The sequence below is a fragment of the Gossypium arboreum genome, chromosome 5 (genome assembly GCF_025698485.1).
Source record: "Gossypium arboreum isolate Shixiya-1 chromosome 5, ASM2569848v2, whole genome shotgun sequence".
In the NCBI taxonomy this organism is placed as follows: Eukaryota; Viridiplantae; Streptophyta; class Magnoliopsida; order Malvales; family Malvaceae; genus Gossypium; species Gossypium arboreum.
In genome coordinates, this window is record NC_069074.1 from 1,556,074 (window position 1) to 1,571,119 (window position 15,046).

The 15,046-nt window shown below is 28.9% G+C and overlaps 1 protein-coding gene and 1 long non-coding RNA gene across 2 annotated transcripts; one reads left to right on the plus strand and one right to left on the minus strand.

Moving 5' to 3' along the window:
* Positions 1-1,376: 1,376 nt before the first annotated feature.
* Positions 1,377-3,042, plus strand: LOC128292989 (uncharacterized). Its single transcript, XR_008282997.1, has 2 exons — positions 1,377-1,452; positions 2,822-3,042. It is a non-coding gene; the product is annotated as an uncharacterized LOC128292989 (long non-coding RNA).
* A 1,351-nt stretch (positions 3,043-4,393) lies between these two features.
* On the minus strand, positions 4,394-6,582 carry LOC108486453 (threonine synthase 1, chloroplastic-like). Its single transcript, XM_017790512.2, has one exon. It carries the CDS (start codon positions 6,402-6,404, stop codon positions 4,800-4,802), a length of 1,605 nt encoding a protein of 534 aa, XP_017646001.1. The 5' UTR covers positions 6,405-6,582; the 3' UTR covers positions 4,394-4,799.
* Between the last annotated feature and the right edge of the window lie 8,464 nt (positions 6,583-15,046).

Here is a 15,046-nt window from a genome sequence, read left to right on the forward strand (position 1 = left end):
TGCTAGAAATCAATTGATCTGAATTAAAAAAAATAATTAAATCAATGATTAATTCGATTTTATATTATTAAGAATTTTTAATTTTATAATTTTTAATAATTCACTTAATTAAAATCAAATCAGTTAAGATGGATGGTGGGTTCAATCACAAGTATGATTTTAAAAACTTTACCTTAAACCTTATTTAAAACAAATTTTCTGGCTACAAAAGCTGTTCAAAAGGATAAACTAGCTGACCAAACTACTAAGGTTATGATTAAAGGATGAAGTAAAAGATGCCCGCACCACATCTTATAATTATTGTTAGTAATTAATTTGCCATTTAAAATTTTTTTTTATCAAATATAACAAAAGAACAAGATGACAAGTCATGGATTTATAAATACGGCCCAAAGTCAATAAAGGGTTGGGCTTGACTAAACTTGTCACTTCACTTTTGAAAAGTGCAGTAAAAGTTGGTTTTGAAAATATAATATATTTTTCGAAGAAAAGGGAAATATGAAATTTTAAAATTGTTTAGCTTTATTCAAAAAATTATAAAAATAAAACTATTTTATTTAAAAACGATGTTATAAAGTAATTTTAAAGGAGATCAATATTATAATATACGAAATATTAATTTTAAATACACTTAAGGAATGATTATAAATTTGATTTCAATAATAAAATCACACATAAACGTAAGAATTCAAATTAATAAAAAATTGTAAGTGATGGAATAATGGACTCAAATGTTTTTTGTCTTTATTATTATTTTACAATTATGCATTACATTTAATGTAACAATTATTAAGACTATGATTTATGAAATTTAAATATTTTCAAACAATTAATATAACTTATTTATAACTTTTAATTGTAATGTAAATTCATATTAATAATGGAAGTCAAATTTTAATTTAAAAGCTAACAGTTTTAGCTTTTGATTGTCTTAAATCAAATTTAAAAATGAAGTGACGAAAATCTTACTATATTTAGCATTACTTGTAACAACCCGAAATAGGTCCTAAATAGAACAGTGGTTGCGAAACCACAAATCCGAGGTAGAAAATTTTATTTTATTATTATTTTGAGGTTCATGATATGATTGCATGATTGTGTGAAAATTTCGTGATGAAATTCTATGCATAAAGTGCTTAAGTTGAGATTAGGGACTAAATCGAATAATTTGCAAAACTTACATTCTAGAAGTTTTTAGTATGAAATTGCTTTGGAATATTAATGAGGAGGTCTTAAATAGCAATTTGACCAATTTCTAAGTCTATGGACAAAAATTGGACATGGATGGAATTTTTGGAAAGTTTAGTAGTAAGGGCATTTTGGTCATTTAGTTATTAAAATGAATTAAAAACAAAATTAAAAGCCAATTTTTGTCCATCTTCTTCATTAGGCCGAAATTTCAAGGGTTCTCCATAGCTAAGGTTTGTTTCAAGCTTTCAAGCTCCATAGGAGGTGATTCCAAGCCCCGTTTTTAATGATCTTTACATTTTTGGAGTCCCGATAACTTGATTAAGCTTATTCTAGCAATAATTCAACCTAGGGTTCATATTTGGAAAAATACCCATAGGTGAAATTTGTGTATTTTGGTGTTTTATGATAGAGTATGAGGTTTTAAATTATGTTAGACAACTTGTGCTACTCGGTTTTAAGTGAAAACGAGTAAAATGGCTTAATCGGTAAAAATACCTAATAGTCATAAGTACATGTTAGAGTGTGAATTTGATGTTTCCATAGAAGGGAAAAATGATCAGCATGTCATAAAACATAAGAATAAGGGATGAAGTTTAATTTACGAGCCTTCGGGCAAAAGTGCAAATATGTGAAAGTTTAGGGGCAAAATTGTAATTTTGCCAAATTTTGGGTCAAGGACTGTTTTAATAAATGTGAGTATTAAATAAGCTAAAATTTTTATTATAGATCAAGAAGAACAAAATCCGTAGTTAGACCGGGGAAAGAAAAAGATAGTGGACTAAGTCGATATAGTTGATCGTATTTTGTTTCGAGGTAAGTTTGCGGTAAATAAATGCAATATTCTATTATTTTATGTTAATTTTGTTAATTTCCAGCATGTGTATGTTTATTTTATGAAATTATTCAAAGAAGACTCAAGCATGAATTGACAGAGAAGTAATTTCAGAAAGTCCCGGTTGAACCTTAGGAATGTGTAGGATCCAAATGTCATAACATTAGGGTTTAAGGATACCATGTAAGACCATGCAAGGCATGGCAACTGGTAAGGTTTCTAAGGCAAGGAAATCATGTAAGACCATGTCAAGACATGGCATTTACTATAAGGCAAAGGTCCCATGTAAGACCATGCCAAGGCATGGCATTGGTGAGTTCATAAGGCAAGGCTACCATGTAAGACAATGTCAAGATATGGCAATGGTAAGTTTCAAAAGGATACCACATAAGACCATGACAAGTCATGGCAATGGTAAGGTACCCGCGTATCCTTAGTATTCCAAGTGGTTCAATGGGAAAATTTGAAGAGAATATCAAGGTAAGGTAAGGTAAGACGAGTTATACTAAAAAGGTAAGACAAGTTCATGCTAGAAGAGCAAATGTAAGTACATAATGTTCATGTATGCTTGATAAGGAAAAAGGTAAGTAAAATGTATTAATAAATTTGATTAAGTAAGTAAGTATTTAAGTAAGTGAGTAAGTGAAGAAGTTTTAAATATATCTATGACAATTAATGAAGTTGCATTAAGTAGTATCATGCCAAGTAGTAAAAAAGTTCTTATGAATGTTGTTATTTATTTGCATGCAAACTTACTAAGCTTAATGCTTACCCCCTTTATTTTCCTTCTTTTTATAGTTTTGTCAAGCTAACTCGGGGATCGTAAAGTACGTCAGAGGTCCGGGCACACTATCACAAGGATTATTTTGGTATAGTTAAACGTTTCATTTTGAGTATGGCATATATAGCATCGTAGCCATTTTGTGTGTATTATCTTATGATATGGCTAATAAATGGTATGTAAACGCTTGATAATGATTAGCTGTTGGAATGGCTAATTAAGGACATGTTTGGTGTTATGTATGCCTAAATGCTAGTTATTCCATGGAAATCATGAAAAAGGTGAAATTAGCACAAAACAGAATCAGACAGTAGCAGTGACGTGAATTTGAAAAATCACTAAAAATAGTAGAAATGGAATTAAATGATGAATAAGTTATGAAATCAAAGATTATTATGTCTATTTTCAAATGGAAGAAACAAAATAGGTAAATGAGATATATTTTATGAGATATTTAAATTTTTGTGAAACAGGGCCAGAGCGATTTCTAGATCCCCTGTTCTGACTTTGGAAATTCACCAAAAATTGTACAAAGATAATTAGAAGTCATTATTTACATGTACAGATTCCTTATTGAGTCTAGTTTTATGAGAAATAAACTTCATAGTAATTGGAACTCTATATAGGGAGATATTTGATTCGTAATACACAGAGGTCAGAGCAGTCAAACCCTGAAACAGGGGAGACTTTAACTAATAAACTGTACCAGTTGGCCCGACCAAAAATTCTAGAAAAAAATTAGTTGATAGATATATGAGTCTAGTTTCAGGAAAAATTTACGGAATTGGATTTCGAGTTTTGTAACTTGAGATATGAATTTTTAAGCGACTGTGACGCAGATTGCCAGCTTCTCTGAAAGTTTTAAAAATAAATTGTTTGAACTGTTTAAGTAATGAATTAAGTCCGTTAACACCTCGTATTCGACTCCAGCGACGGTCTCGGGTACGGGGCGTTACATTACTTATGATTAAAAAAAAAAAAACCTTGTTCAGCATAAAACGATGGTTTGCGAAGTATTGGTGCAAAGTCATTATGAAACCAGTGGGCTTAAAATCCATGGAAAACACCCGCCAGGAGTCTAATAAAAGCAGGCTGGTAGTTAATGGTTTCCGGTTACTTAATTCCATTGATTTTTAATTATATGAACTGTACTGTACTGCTAGGAAAAGCATGACAGTTACACGCCATCATTGTAAGCTAGAACCGGCAGCATTTCAGGTCATCGCTATTGCAACAGGCTCAATTGACACGAATGTAAGATTATGGATTTTAAGTAACAGAAGCTATAGAGACAATGAGCAATTACAGAGATCAATTGTCGACAGCATTCCGAGTAGATTATATCACTGCATCGTCATTTCAGATGTTTATGGCTTGTTCAGCTATAAGTTTTACTATCCATGGCTGTTTCTCTGCTATGGATTCCCCGCGTTGAACTGAAAAAGCTTTGCTCATTCTGAATTCTAATTCAATTTGGGAATATTCCAAATTGAAATCTAAATTGAACCAACTTCTATGGATGTTTACATCTAAGTATCTATTCATTGATATATGCATCATGGAAGCTAGGCTAACCATTATTGGAAAGATTCTTTTGATAATGAATGATCATTTTCATTTCCACAAATTGAAAAAAGAAAAAGAACAGTAAAACTACAAGCACTTACAATCCATAACTCCGCATAGATACAAACTTTGGGATGTGAACGCAGAGCGTAGATAGGCATATTCTCGAGGCACAATCATCTATCTAGCTCATAATCCGACTGGTAAATGGCACATATACAAACCTTTTATTGAACAAGAAATTGATGCAACAGTAATATAAATCTCATACAAGTTTAGATTATTAACGTGGCTGACAGATGATTTCTAAACTAGGGCAATCTAGATCGAGATTCGTATACCACAAAATGAAAAAGCAAGGCAACACTAAAATTAAAACCAAAGCATAAATCTCAGAGTACAAACTGCTAAACTTACAAAATGCAGCACCTAGTGCTTTGGGGCTTTATCTCCCAAATACTTCATCAGCACATCCATAACAGAACCAAAATCCGCCTTCACTTGCATCGGTGGGTTAGCAAACTGGCAAGCCATATCCGGAATCTCCTTCGAGTGGTAGTCAACCTTGGACTGTGTAAACTTCAATCCATGAGCTGTACTAACCACAACAGTTCTGTCTCCAGCTCCGATAACCCCACTCTTCCTAAGCTTCATTAAAGCAGTTAATGCGACTCCAGTATGAGGGCAAATGAACATTCCTGTAGAATCCGCCTGTGCCATTGCATCCATTAACTCCTCCTCAGTCGCTTCCTCCACAATCCCATTTGAATTTTTCAAAGCATACACGGCTCTATCAATAGAAACAGGGTCACCAATTTGAATAGCTGAGGCAAATGTAGTATTTGCCTTGACTGCCTTGAACTCATTCCACTCAGATTTATAATACAGATAAAGTGGATTGGCATTGGCTGCTTGGGCACAAACCAATCTAGGTATCCTATCAACAAGCCCTAGTTCTTGACACATTTTAAACCCTTTGTAAAAAGCATAAATATTACCCAAATTACCACCAGGAACAATAACCCAATCTGGAACTTCCCAATCAAACTGCTGTAAAATCTCAATCGCAGCCGTTTTCTGCCCTTCGAGTCTTAAACTGTTCAATGAATTGGCAAGGTAAATTGGTAGCTCGGCGGTAACTTCCCGGATTAACTTCATGCAACCGTCGAAATCGGTGTCAATGCTCAAAACGAACGCGCCGTTCGCAATTGGTTGAACTAATTGTGCAATGGAGATCTTATTCGCAGGTAAAAAGACAATGGAAGGAATACCCGCGGCAGCGCAATAAGCGGATAAGGCAGCTGATGTGTCACCAGTGGAAGCGCAGCCGACTCCAACGACGGGTCGTTTCAGTTTTCGGAGTCGATTAACTTGACTGACCAAAACAGTCATACCCAGATCCTTGAAACTGCCAGTGTGGCTGATTCCACAGTGTTTAACCCACAAATCGTTCATCCCCAAAAACTGTTTTCCAAACCGTTCCGCCCAGAACAGATTGGAGTTCCCTTCGAAAGCCGAAACGATGTCATCGGGATCAATCTCGGGTAAAACCCATTCCTTTTTGGACCAAACTCCAGACCCATACGGCCACGTTGTTTTCCCCACCCGGGAATCGAATAACTCCCTCCAGTACGCGCCGTCGAACTTCTTCAAAGCCTCCATGTCGTGTTGAACGTCAAGCAAACCACCGGAACGACTCCGGTAAACGATCTCGTCGAGGGAGTAGGACTCGGTGCAGTCGGGACCGGCGTTGAACGGAACATATTTGGCGGAGAGGGTGTTCTTGGCGGTGGAGCGGTGGCGTCGAGCCTCGTCACGGATATTCTCATCAGCAAGGCGACGGTTCTTTTGGGGTGAAGGGGTGTTGTTATTGGAGGAACTAGTGGTTGAAGAAGGATCGAATGTGGAGGAGGAGGAGCATGAGATGACGATAGGAGCGGGGCGATTGAACTTGGGGTGGTTCCGATGGTGCAGCAACGGGAAGTTGGATTTGGAGGCGAGAGAGGAGTGGAACAAAGAACAAGAGTAAACCATTATTGTTTGAGAAGGAAGGCGGCGGGTGGTGGAAATGGAAAATAGGGAGCGGAAACTGGAGAGAAATAGTTTTGTAGGGCCCTGAAGGGGATTGATTCCATGGTTTTCGACAGACCTTTCTAGCCGTTCGATTTTTGGCTTATTAAATATTTAATCAATTATTTGTCTTCTTCTCTGAAATGTTATTACAATCATTTTGTTTTGGTTAATGTTAAGATTTGCTATTTTTTCTCCGTATTTTAATTCGGAAATAGTTCTAAATTTCTTGGACGTTACAATTTGGAATTTTTATTTTATTCTTTCTTCCATTTCGGTAGCCACAATATTTCAATTTTGAATCTTTTTTTCTCTTTTTCTCGTAAAAATATGTTTATTTTACCTTTCTCTTTCAAATTTTATTTTTTAATTATAAATTTTATTTTTTAATTACAAGAGGAGAGTAAAGTTTTAATAGCAATGCGATTAACACAATTTGAATCTAAATAATACCTGCAGCGGTAAATACCTTATTCATTAGGCCAACACATATGGTTCTTAACGAATTTAATTTAACTCTATGCTTATTAGCAATGAAATTTTAAGAAGATCAAATGAATGTGTTGGTCTAGAAAATAGTTAGTCCGGAAAATACTTTGAACGAATTAAATCAAGAATTGATTAAATTAAATTTTTATTTTTAATATTTTTAAAATAAATTTATCACACCGATGAATTAATGACCGAACGATTAACTACCGATCCAGTTCTATTTATTGTCAATTCAAACTATTTATTTATTTTTGTTAAAATATTATTCGTATAAATTTTAATCATTGGAAAAATATTTTAATTAACTAAAATTAATATTTTTAATAATTTTATTTTTTAATTATGTTTTATAACCGAAAATATAAACTAATTGATAAAATATTTCAATAAAACAATGTTGAAAATAATAAGGAAACTTAACAAATAATAAATTAAACTTACTTTGTTATTTGCTAACAATTCATACAAGCAAGTGGTTAAAAAATTGTATTGGACATTGAGGCTTAGACTACGAATTGGGTTGAAACTCAATTAAATTATCGAATTGATTTAATTTGATTAATCGGTCGGTTAATAATCTAGTTTAGTTAGAGTTTGATTAAAATTTTTTTAAATTTTAGTTAACGGTTAATTTAGTCCGAAATTAGGTAATTAACGAATTAATTGAACTTAATAAATAATAATATATATTATATGTATTAGACTATTACTAGTTCGATTAATTTGGTTAATCTGGTCAAATGAACATTAAAATTTATTTTTTTGATATGTTTTATTCTTTTTTTTTAAAAAAACAAACAAAACATATAAATTTCATTAATTCGGTTAATTGACCGAATTAACCGAAATATTTTGGTACAGTTAATTTTTTTGAAAAAATTCAGTTCTGTTAATAGCTAAAGTGTTAAAAAATTCGATTAATCCAATTAATAGTAGTTCGGTTCGGTTAACTGTTTGAACATTTCTAAATCCTAGTGTTAATGTCTTGCTTTCTAAATTGTCATGTGAGCATGCTTATACACATCTCACATGGCATGCCATATGTCACATTATCATTGATCTACACTAGCCTTTATTACTAGTTTAACTGGTTAATTACAATATTTATAGTTCAAATTCAACACTTAATTTATATCACATTTTTTAATAATTCAAATTCAACACTTGAAATTTTAACATTTAATTTACAATTTATCAAAAACACATTAAATTTAACAATTTTTTAAAAATGTATGTGATCTCTAATTCATATTAGTGTGGTTGTCAAAACCGAATTGAACAATCAATTAAATCAAACATGTGGTTCAACCGATACTATAAATTTATATTGTTATTTTTTGTTAATCTTTTCATATTTTTCATTTTCCATTTTATTATGAAGTTTTAGACTTCTTAAAAATCCTTTCTTTTTAATGATTGAATTTACAGTTCAATTGATCCAACATATTAAACCAAATTGATTTTCACAATATTATATATATTTTAATATGTATTCATATGATCATTAACTGGAAAAAAGAACATTATTTCGTCAAATTAAAGTTTCAAACATAAAATAGAACTCTTAGTTATCACAATTTGTACATAGAATTTTGTTAATGTTTTGTTAATTAAGTTTTAATTCATTGAATAATTTGTTTGTATTTTAATTATCAACGCTGTAAGACTGTTAACTTATAAAATAGATTAATTTTGAAATTTAATCATGTCGTAAATATTTGATATGACTTTATTCATATCTTAAGTTTATGTTTACTTGAGTAATAATATACATGTGTGAAATTTTACGTGTGCATTATTAATTAAAGTATATTATATTAAATTATTAAAATTTGGTACAAATTTTGTAAAATTTTGTAAAATTTTATAAATAATATTATTAAAAATAAAAAATAATATAAACATTTATTTTATAATGATGAAAGTTTAAATTATAAACAATATAAATTAAGAGAAAAAAGTAATATTTAAAACAAACTTGAATAATTTTATATTATTCCCAATTATGATTTTAGCTTTACTCTTACAATATAATTTAAAGAATAAAAGATAAAAAAAATGATGTAAATTAAATTATTAAACAAAAATTACATAAAGAAAAGTTGTATAAAAAATATACTCGTTCAAGAGAAAAGAAAAGAAAAATATACAAATGGTGACTACTTTAATAAATTAGTCTATATGCATTCAATAAAATCTTTAATATCTTTCTCATTTATTTATTAAAGAATGAAATGCTGATATATAATATATATGAAATTAAAATCTCAATAGTTAAAAGATTAAGTGTATGAATGAATGCGTCAAATTCATATTTTACGGATTTGAAGCACATATTTATATATATATTTTATTAATCAATGAATAAAAATCAATTATAACAAATATTATTCACATATACGACCATTGTTTGTAATGACCGAATTTTACCGTTACCGAAAAAGTATATTTTCGGGTCACCGTTTCTGAAAAATGGATTCGTAAATATTTATTTAAAAATATTTATGAAGTAAAATGAGTAGTTAATTAAAGTTTAATTAAGTGAATTTAATTTAATTAAGAGTAATTAAGTAAAAGAACCAAATTGAATAAAGTGTGAAAGTTGAATTATAGATTAAAAGAAAATAAAAAGGACTAAAAGGGCAATTATACAAAAAGTATAAATTGAGGCAGTTTATCGTGAAGAAAATGTAAGATTTTTTTATGTTTAGTATATTATTATATTATTATATTATTATATAATAAAGATACTTTATGTTTTAATTATATTATATTATTTATATAAACTAAAGAAGAAATGAAAGGACATAGAAACAGAATGGAACGAAACACAGAGCAGGGGAGAAAAAGAAAGAAAGAAGGGGAGAAAGGTTTGAAGCTTTAAGCTTTAATAGGTAAGCCAATCAAGCTTTTTTTACTTAATTTTGATGTTTTAGAAGTTTTAGAACAAAGTTTTGATGAAATTAAGTTGATATTTTGATAGTTATTAGATTTTAGATATTGTCCATGTTAAATAAAATGATGAATTAAGGGCTAAATTGATAGAAATTCAAGTTAAAAATGATACAAGGATTGAATTGTAAAGTGATTCATAAGTTTTATGCTTTAAGGACTAAATTGAAAGAATTTCGAAATTATGGTTTTATGATGAAAAATAGATAATTATGTCTAATTTTGGTTAAAATTGAGTAGAAATAAAGTATGAATTAAGATAGAAAAGTAAGTGAATTTAGTTAGAATTAAATTGAAATTAAAGTAAATCAACATTTTGTACTAAGACTATTTTGGACAGCAGCAGTAGTCTAAGTTTGAAAAATCACCAAAAATTGTAGAAATTGAATTATAGGATGAGTAAAATATGGAATTAAAGATTATTTAGTCTAGTTTCTTATAGAAGAAACAATACAAGCAATTGAATTGTAAATTATGAGATATAATGAATTTTGTGAGACAAGGTCAGAATGAATTCGGGTTCCCCTGTTCTGACTTTGGAAAATCACCAAAAATTGAATAAAAATAATTAGAGGCTTAAAGTTATATGTTTAGAATCCCTAATGAGTCTATTTTCAGGATAAATCAACGGAATATTATCCGAGTTCTGTACTGTGAGATAATTAATTTTTAGTGAAGAAGGGACGAAACTGTCAGACAGCAGAATAGGGGTGAATTTGAAGAATAAACTGTACTTAATGGCTAAACCAAAAATTCTGAAAATTTTATTGTAAGAAGATTTGTGAGTCTAGTTTCAGGAAAAATTAGCGGATCTTAATTTAGAAATCATTTAACTCAATATATGAATTAGTAATGTATTAATGATTATGAATTGTATTAATTTCGTAGTCAATGTGGTACCGGAAATCTCGGCTAAGAAAGGACAGGACAAAGTCAACGGGAGTTAGCTCAAAAATTACGATTTGTATTTCTATAATCCGAACTTAGTTATTATTTGTTATATTTATATACATATGGCAATTGTTAGTGTTAGAATTATGATGTTTTACAATTGGAATGGATTGATTTTGGTATGCGATGAATTTATTGAATTTATATTGATTGAAATTATTTTGATTGAATTTATATTGATTGAATTATATAATATATATGACTTATGTAGAAATTTGAATATTGAATGAATGTTATATTGAAAAATATATTGATTGGAAATACGAGGAAATTGATATGAATATATGAGATTGTGATATTTGAATATTTGGTATTGAAAAGTAAATTGAATTGTATTGAATTATGAATTAATGTGCACAATTGAAATATATTTGTTGAATTGAATGAAATTGTATGAATTGTGAAAATGGGTAAATATGTGTAATTATCGGAATGAGATATTGATGAAAGAATTATTAAATTGAGAAAGTGAATGAAATACCCTATTAACTAGTCGGGCTGAGTCGGATATAATTGACATGTCATAGGATCTGGAAGTGTACGGGATTTGCCGGCTTTATCAATCAGGCACTTTATGTGTCGTATTTCAGACACCTCGTGTGTCGTATCAGGCACCTCGTGTGTCGTTTTAGGCACTTTATGTGTCGTATACTGATCAGATACTATGTACCGTTTTAGGCACAATGTGCCGTACTGGAGTGTTTAGGTTGGAATCCGTGTATCCGTCAAAGTTCGGGTTTGTTAATAGGGGTAAATAAGTGAAAGATAAATTGAATAAATTTGATTGATCAAGCTATTGAAATGAAACGAGAAATTGAATTGAGAATTGAAAATTTAGATATGAAATTGAAAATATGAACCAAAGGTTCATGAAATGATTGGAGTTCGAATTTATGATATATGATGCCACTTGATGAATTGAAATGTGATTTGAGATATATGAATCGTATGTATATACTGAAAGCTATCAGGGATAGTAAGTTGATATGATATAAATGAAATTGACTGTTATTGAAATGAATTAAAATGGAATATGATTGATAAGTGTATAGTTGAATATAGTTTAATGATATTGAATTGTGAGTAAATTAAGGAAAGCTATACCGAGTAGTAAGTAAAAGAACGGAGTAAATAATAATGGATTTAGTTAAGAATTGAACAATTATGTTATTGTGTTTATTATATGATTTGTATAAAATTTATATGGTAAGTAGTTGAAATTTATCTATGAATAAATAATTGAATAATTGTAATTGTTATTATGATCTTAAGTATTTGTTATATTATTAATTGTTCGGATTATAGAAATACCACTTGAGTATACTATACTCATTGTCACGGTTTGTTTCGTCTTGCAGTTAAGTAAAGATAGTACGTTGAATCAGCATCCCAAGGCGATCCCGAATTCATTAAGGTAAAGTATGTTGAGTATTGATAATGGCATGTACCCAGAATATTTAATGAGAGTCATTTAGGTTGTAAAAGTATTGATGAAATGAGTAAATTATGGTTGGCAACGGTATGTAGTATGAATTTTGAAATTTACTAAAAATTCGTAGTGATTCTAAATTAGTCCCGAATTGAATTTACTGTTCATATTGGACCGTGAGGGCCCATTAAAGGGACGACATCTTAAAACTAGGATGTGTGTGAATATTTATTTTAATTAATGACCGAAATTGGATATCTTGTTGGTAATGTCTCGTAACCCTGTTTCGGTGACGGTATAGGATTAGGGGACGTTACATTGTTATATAAATGAGTATTTAATGTTGATATATATTTCATATAAAAATTAGATTGAAATAATTTTTCATTTTAAACTTTAGTCAATAAAGACACGTAACAAATAATTAGCGTGTCAAATGACAATTTATTAACCAGGTCACATTGGAATGCTTTTCTTAATTGCAACTTTAAATTGCTATATATATATATATATATATATATATATATATATATATATATAAAGGTTGTGATTAGTCTTATTCAAGAATCGAGTTGCTTATTTAAGTTCAAAGGCCTGCTCGAAATATGAGAAGGGTCATTCAAAAATATATGTTTAGATAAGAAAATTTTGTTTAAAATATGGGTCGAAATTGGACTCTACCATTCAATGCCTGTTCAAACCTATTCTATACTATTGTATTATGTATTTTTATTTTATTTCTAAATTTGTATCACATAAAATTAATATTAAACATTAATCTAAGTTATTTGTGTCTATAATATTAATTGAAAATAACATGTAAAATTATTAAATATTAGATTCAAATGATATAAATTTTTAAAAGTAAAAATGAATATGGATCAACTTAAAACTCACTTGAGTTTATATAAGGAAAAAATTAAGGAAAAGCAAGAACACAAAAAAGATTATATTCAAAAGGAAAGTTATATGATTTAAATTAAAATTGTGAAGAGTCGAAATGGGTGTGGATTTAAGTTCATTGATGCACAATAAATAAATATTTGTTAGACGAGAGAATATTATTTTTATGAAAAAATTCAAAATTTCATTTTAAAATACTATAAAAAGTAAATTTAAGAAACAAACTCCAATTTAGGACGTTGTTAGTACCACAAGCCTGATATTATTTTGGACCTTTCCTAATATGTAAATCGGTAAATATGTATGTAAGGGTGATTTCGTCAGGGCAAACAACGCATGTAGTCACACTACTATAAGTGTTTTTCATTTTGGACACTCAAAATAAAAAAATTACAACCTGAGCACTCACGTTACATATTTCAATCATTTTGATCATTCTCGTTAAAATTATAAACAACAAGATGACATGACAGTTAAAAACATTGACACAGTAACAAATTTAGCCCACAAATTTTACATATTATATTAATTTAATCATAATTTTTAAAAATTAATCCTTAAATTTTACAAATAATTTTAATTTGATCCTAATTCTAAAAACTATTAATATTAATTTTAGTATTAAATAAAATAAAAATGCCCCCTCAATGAAGATGATGACACATTTCTTTAATAGCTTTAAAAGTAGGCAGAGACAATCCCAAGGACTTAAAATAACTCAATGTTCATTATCTCACTTCTTCATTTTCTCCTATCTCTTCCTTATTTCCTTTTGTTGTTCTTTTTCTTCATCGTTTCTCCCTTTCTCTTGTTTGTCATCATCTTCATTGATCGGGGGAGATTTTTATTTTATTTAATATTAATATTAATATTAATATTAAATTTATTATTATATATTTTGAAAATATTTATGCATTTTATATATTTTAAAATTTTTAGAATTAGGATCAAATTGTAACCATTTAAATGTTTAGAGAGTTAATTTTTTAAATTATAACTAAATTGATATAATATGTAAAATTGAGTATTAAATTTATATTATACTAAGTTTTTAATTGCCATGCCATCTTACCGTTTATAATTTTAATAGAAATGGCCAAAATAATTGTATTATAAAACGTAAGTGATTAAATTATAAATATTTTATTTTGGGTGCCTAAAATAAATTATTTTATAATTAAATGACTATTTGTATAATTTACTTTTTAAGCAAAAATGATTTTGTTGTATTCAACGTACAAAGTGCCAGCCAAATTCTCTGTCGCATATGGATTCTTTTGAGCTATTCCCATCCAAGCCATCCAATTCTCACTTAAGTCCACATCGACCCTTCATTAAGTATTAGTATTCTTTTTATGATTAAGAGTGTAAAAATTCTCAAACTTAAAAAAAAGATAAGTTTTATTTTTTATTCAATTGGGTATTTGAATTATTAAAATGCATAAAAGACCTTTAATTTAAAAATAATAATAATAAAGCTTTTTTCACTAAATTAAGTACTTAAACTATTAAAATACATCAAAAGGTCATTTAACTATTAAAGTTAATTACTCTTAATTTTTTTAGTTAAAGCCACCCGTGTCACAACTGTGACGTGACATGTAGTAAAAAATTATAAAAATAAAAAATAGAAAAATATTTAAATTTTACTAAAAATTAGGAAAAATTATAAAAGAAATATAAAAATTGTAAAAATATATAAAAGGCATCAAAAGACCTTTTAACTGTTGATCATTAAAGTTAACAACTCTCAATTTTTTTCAGTTAAAATCATAACATGTCGCAACAAAACGTGACATATAAAGAAAAATGATAATAAATAAAAATAAATAAAAGTTATAGAAATTTTATAAAATGATTCTTTTGGTACAATAATTAA